The 6000-nt window shown below is 54.1% G+C and overlaps 1 protein-coding gene across 2 annotated transcripts in view; it reads left to right on the top strand.

The window, feature by feature from the left end:
* The first annotated feature begins 700 nt into the window (after window positions 1–700).
* Window positions 701–6000, top strand: part of AKAP7 (A-kinase anchoring protein 7) — a 126293-nt gene continuing 120993 nt past the window's right edge. Inside the window, exon 1 of one of the 2 annotated variants that reach the window (XM_070461720.1) lies at window positions 701–1010. In XM_070461720.1, coding sequence (XP_070317821.1) covers window positions 764–1010 — 247 coding nt within the window. In that variant the 5' untranslated portion in view covers window positions 701–763. The remainder of the gene's footprint in view (window positions 1011–6000) is intronic. The other variant, XM_070461719.1, reaches the window with a different exon arrangement.

Below are 6000 nucleotides of genomic sequence, written 5' to 3'. Positions count from 1 at the left end.
GACTTTTAGTGTACGGTTTTAATGTCAACTATTTTGACTGAGGTCCTTGTTTCATCTCCATTTTAGCGTGCCTTCAAGATAAGCGTTGTCTCTCGTAAAATAGGCTACGTTAATTTGTTGAGAGACACAAATTTTCTTACAGCAAGGTTTCTTTGCACTTAGAAGAAAACTCCAGTAAAATTCTGATCTAAAGCTAAAAGTCTTAAAAAAAAACTAACAAGTACTTTTCCTTCCATTTTACTCATATTATTGCTTCAATCTGCAAACACAAGTAGCTGCTTCCCATTTAATTTCCAGGCATGAAACCACTGTTAAAACTATGAGACTGCCACAATTTGGCTTTTTATTTTTTTTCCTGTAAAGCAAATTATTTAATTATACAGACAAGGTCTCGTTCCTGTATATATCTCGCTCTTCTCAAACATTCTGTAATCAGAATTCTATGTTTTGAAAACTCTGCAAAACTAAAAACATGGATCCTCAGGAGACTCCAATCAGCCAGCGACCAATCTCACCCCTCGAAGCCTGGGATGGGAAAGGCAGCACCGCTGGAGATGAACGAGCCCGGCCAAAGACCGCAGAGGGCCCTTCCCGGGAGCAGAGGCGGGGTCAAGGGTGGAGGCGGGGTCGGGGGCGGAGCGTCGCCGCGCAGAGAGGAGCTCCCCGCCCTCTCCGCAATTGGCCTGCGTCGCTCGCCGGAATCCGGGTACTGGGGGCGCATCGGCTCGGCCCTTTCCGCTCGTTCTGGGCGCCCGGCCTGGGCATGCAGCTGCTTCGAGGACTGCGGCTCTCGGGGCTCGGCGCCTCCGCAGGCCGGGGCGCCGCGGCCCGAGCCCCGGGCGCCAGCCGCTGCCTCCGCCCCCCGCCCCGCCCCCGCGCGCCGCCCGCCGGTCCTCGGCCCCGCCTCCGCCCCCTCCTCGCGCTTCGCCCCGGGTTGCAGCGCCCGGCTGTCGTCGCCTGCAGAGACCCGTCGCCCGCCACCGCCGCCTGCATGGAGCTCCCCGGAGCCGGTGAGCTCGGGTGGCCGAGCGGGCGGTGTGGGGCGACTGGAGTCTGGGGGCGTGGGCTCGGCGCGGCCGCGGGGAGGGCCCGGCCTCGCCGCCCCGCCTGCGCCCCCGGCGCTTGGAGCGCGATCCCACGCTCGCCCTGCCCTGGGGCTCCTCTCCCCGCCCTGCGCGGAATTCGGTGTAGCCGCAAGGGACCCGGTACAACCGGGTATGATCAGCGCTGCTTGTCAGCGAGTGTTTTCGTTACTGCACGCACTGTTGTTGCGACGGGAGGCCGGAAGTGTGAACCCATTTTAAATTTCACTTTTCTTTCCCGATGATCTTCTAACCTTTTAGAAACTTCATGCCGACACATACCCTCCGACACTTACCCTCCTTTGGTGTTGGTGTGATCAGCAAAATCTAGAAAAACTCCGTTTTTATATTTTATCACAAACAAAGGCTTGAACCACCGCAGTTAGGCTTTCCTCGTAGGATTTTATTCTCGGTGTGGAAGTGACCTCTCTAAACTGGCGCCAGATCTGCAGTAGGGCTCAGAATGAGTTTCCAGTTTATGTCAGCATTTACTGCGAACTGAAGTTGGTGGGTAGAGCGAGTTAGGGGTTGGACTTTTGATGAAAGGCACCAACAAGCCAATTAGAGAAAAGGTGGTCTTCTGTGAAGGAAATGTCAACCCACTCCAGTACTCTTGCCTGGAGAGTCCCATGGACGGAGGAGCCTGGTGCGCTACAGTCCACGGGGTCACAAAGGGCGGGACACCGGTGAGAGACTTCCAGGTTTTTTTCATGTGAGATTTTTGAAGTATAAACGCATGAAAGTGAAAGTGAAGTCGCTCAGTCGTGTCCGAGTCTTTGTGACCCCATGGACTGTAGCCCGCCAGGCTCCTCTGTCCATGGGATTCTCCAGGCAAGAATACTGGAGAGGGTTGCCATTTACTTTTCTAGATCTTCCCGACCCAGGGTTTGAACCCAGGCCTCCCGCATTGTAGGCAGACGCTTTACTGTCTGAGCCACTGCATAGAAAGATATACAAAGCATGAAAATCTTAAAATGTTATGTAATAACCGTTAGCTAATGTAAATATGTTTACAGTTGTTGAAGGAATGAAATGAAGACCTTGGAAGGTCAGTGCCGAGGGTGGGAATTTTTGAGACGCACTTATAAAGGGAAACGTGTAGGGGATTGTTAGTGTCAAAGAGAAAGGTTTCCCACCCCAGTTCCTTCAGTGTGTGGCCTTGCAATTGAGGATGCTGATAGCATACTTTTAAGATGTTTGTGGAGTTTAATGCCTTTTTACATTGCGTTTCAGATATTATTAGCTTACTTTGTCCATTTCTGGCTAGTAATTTGGGTTGTACTTTTGTTCCTTTTTTCATCATGTGGAAACCAAAGCATGGAGGTCAGGTAACTTGTTGACAGCTGTCAACATTTCTCCAGCTGTAAGATGTTTCTATTTTTAGTAGCTAGGCCAGACCTGGCTTGGATGAACTGACTCTACTGATTCTTGGGGACTGTACCTACTATATATCTATTGTTTAGTTGCTAAGTCCTGTCGACTGTTTTGTGACCTCATGGACTGTAGCCCAACAGGCTCCTCTGTCCATGGGATTTCCCAGGCAGGAATATTGGATATACCTTCTTGGGGAATATACCTACCTAGTAGAGTGAGTAGAAGAGAATTTTGCTTAATAAAGTTGTGCTTTGTTATCCAGAAAGGAAACTTGAAGTTTGTGTGAGGAAGGGCAGACTATTCTTTTTTTCTTCTATTGGTCTGTCTTTGATGAAGTCATTTGTGGAAGTACACATATATTTGAATATTAGTGTATACTTTATGTACAATTTTATAATGTATTTTAAACATATGTGTTAATTGTTTTCTTATAAAAGTGATGATTCTGTTTGAAACATTGGAATAACAGAAATGTATTGAGTACAACAACTATGTCAGCCTTTTCATATATAATTGTACACACAGTACAAGTGCATATGCATTCGTATATCTGCTATTTAAAATGAAAATGCTCTTCTTAACCAGAACAGATACCAGACAGATATCTGGGCGTATTATATTATATAAACTGTGTATCTTATAAACTGTGTATGTGAACTTTCCAGAAGTACTGTTGCTGGCAGGTTTTGGTGGTTGAGTAACTGGATTCAAAGCCTAGCCCCAAGACCTGTAACCTGAGGCAAGTTGCTTAATTGGCTAGTCTGTGAAAAGAGTTTAATATTACCCTGATAAAGTCCTTTATTTTAAGGTTGGTTATTATTTTATTTCTTTATTTCTGGCTATGCTGGGTCCCTGTTGTGGCACACAGGCTTCTTCTAGTTGCAGAGAGCCGAGGCAATTCTTGGTTGTGGTGCACAGGCTTCTCATTGCGGTAGCTTCTCTTTTTGTTTAGCACAGGCTGTAGGCACCCGGGCTTCAGTGGTTAAGGTGCACAGGCTCGGTAGTTCTGGCTCACAGGTCCTAGAGCGCACAGGCTCGGTAGTTCTGGCTCACGGGTCCTAGAGCGCACAGACTCGGTAGTTCTGGCTCCTGGTTCACGGGTCCTAGAGCGCACAGGCTTGGTAGCTGTGGCTCACAGGTCCTAGGGCGCACAGGCTCGGTAGTTCTGGCTCACAGGTCCTAGGGCGCACAGGCTCGGTAGCTGGGCTCACAGGTCCTAGGGCGCACAGGCTCGGTAGTTGGGCTCACAGGTCCTAGGGCGCACAGGCTCGGTAGTTGGGCTCACAGGTCCTAGGGCGCACAGACTCGGTAGTTCTGGCTCACAGGTCCTAGGGCGCACAGGCTCGGTAGTTCTGGCTCACAGGTCCTAGGGCGCACAGGCTCGGTAGTTCTGGCTCACAGGTCCTAGGGCGCACAGGCTCGGTAGTTCTGGCTCACAGGTCCTAGGGCGCACAGGCTCGGTAGTTCTGGCTCACAGGTCCTAGGGCACACAGGCTCGGTAGCTGCGGCTCACAGGTCCTAGGGCGCACAGGCTCGGTAGCTGGGCTCACAGGTCCTAGGGCGCACAGGCTCGGTAGCTGTGGCTCACAGGTCCTAGGGCGCACAGGCTCGGTAGTTCTGGCTCACAGGTCCTAGGGCGCACAGGCTCGGTAGCTGTGGCTCACAGGTCCTAGGGCGCCCAGGCTCTGTAGCTGTGGCTCACAGGTCCTAGGGCGCACAGGCTCGGTAGCTGTGGCTCACAGGTCCTAGGGCGCACAGGCTCGGTAGCTGTGGCTCACAGGTCCTAGAGCGCACAGGCTCGGTAGCTGGGCTCACAGGTCCTAGGGCGCACAGGCTCTGTAGCTGTGGCTCACAGGTCCTAGGGCGCACAGGCTCGGTAGCTGTGGCTCACAGGTCCTAGGGCGCACAGGCTCGGTAGTTCTGGCTCACAGGTCCTAGGGCGCACAGGCTCGGTAGTTCTGGCTCACAGGTCCTAGGGCGCACAGGCTCGGTAGCTGCGGCTCACAGGTCCTAGGGCGCACAGGCTCGGTAGCTGCGGCTCACAGGTCCTAGGGCGCACAGGCTCGGTAGCTGTGGCTCACAGGTCCTAGGGCGCACAGGCTCGGTAGCTGTGGCTCACAGGTCCTAGGGCGCACAGGCTCGGTAGCTGGGCTCACAGGTCCTAGGGCGCACAGGCTCGGTAGCTGCGGCTCACAGGTCCTAGGGCGCACAGGCTCGGTAGCTGTGGCTCACAGGTCCTAGGGCGCACAGGCTCGGTAGTTCTGGCTCACAGGTCCTAGGGCGCACAGGCTCGGTAGTTCTGGCTCACAGGTCCTAGGGCGCACAGGCTCGGTAGCTGCGGCTCACAGGTCCTAGGGCGCACAGGCTCGGTAGCTGCGGCTCACAGGTCCTAGGGCGCACAGGCTCGGTAGCTGTGGCTCACAGGTCCTAGGGCGCACAGGCTCGGTAGCTGTGGCTCACAGGTCCTAGGGCGCACAGGCTCTGTAGCTGTGGCTCACAGGTCCTAGGGCGCACAGGCTAGGTAGTTCTGGCTCACAGGTCCTAGGGCGCACAGGCTCGGTAGCTGTGGCTCACAGGTCCTAGGGCGCACAGGCTCGGTAGCTGCGGCTCACAGGTCCTAGGGCGCACAGGCTCGGTAGCTGCGGCTCACAGGTCCTAGGGCGCACAGGCTCGGTAGCTGCGGCTCACAGGTCCTAGGGCGCACAGGCTCGGTAGTTCTGGCTCACAGGTCCTAGGGCGCACAGGCTCGGTAGCTGCGGCTCACAGGTCCTAGGGTGCACAGGCTCGGTAGTTCTGGCTCACAGGTCCTAGGGCGCACAGGCTCGGTAGCTGTGGCTCACAGGTCCTAGGGCGCACAGGCTCGGTAGTTCTGGCTCACAGGTCCTAGAGCGCACAGGCTCGGTAGTTCTGGCTCACAGGTCCTAGGGCGGACAGGCTCGGTAGTTCTGGCTCACAGGTCCTAGGGTGCACAGGCTCGGTAGTTCTGGCTCACAGGTCCTAGGGTGCACAGGCTCGGTAGTCCTGGCTCACAGGTCCTAGGGCGCACAGGCTCGGTAGTTCTGGCTCACAGGTCCTAGGGCGCACAGGCTCAGTTCTGGCTCACAGGTCCTAGTGCGCACAGGCTCGGTAGCTGCGGCTCACAGGTCCTAGAGCGCACAGGCTCGGTAGTTGCTGCTAGCAGGTTCTAGAGCTCCAGCTCAGTGGTCCTGGCTCATGGGCATTGTTGCTTGTGGCACATGAGTTGAGTTTAGTTGCCCCAAGGTGTGTGGAATCTTCCTGAACCAGGGTTCGAACCCATACCCCCTGCATTGGCAGGCAGATTCTTACCCAAAACTGTACCACCAGGCAAGTCCAAAGGTTGGTTATTTTAAGGCAGTTTCCCCAAAACAAACAATTTGTACTTCTGTAAAAGAAACTAGTTGTGATTGTTGTTCAGTGGCTTGCTTGGGTGTGTCTGACTCTTTGCGACCCCATGGACTGCAGCATGCCAGGCTTCCCTCCCTGTCTTTCAACCATCTCTTGGTGTTTGCTCCAACTCATGTCC

This window comes from Odocoileus virginianus, chromosome 34, assembly GCF_023699985.2.
Source record: "Odocoileus virginianus isolate 20LAN1187 ecotype Illinois chromosome 34, Ovbor_1.2, whole genome shotgun sequence".
Taxonomy (NCBI): domain Eukaryota; kingdom Metazoa; phylum Chordata; class Mammalia; order Artiodactyla; family Cervidae; genus Odocoileus; species Odocoileus virginianus.
The sequence above is the reverse complement of the archived record's forward strand: the minus strand, read 5'-3'. Positions and strand labels throughout refer to the sequence as shown.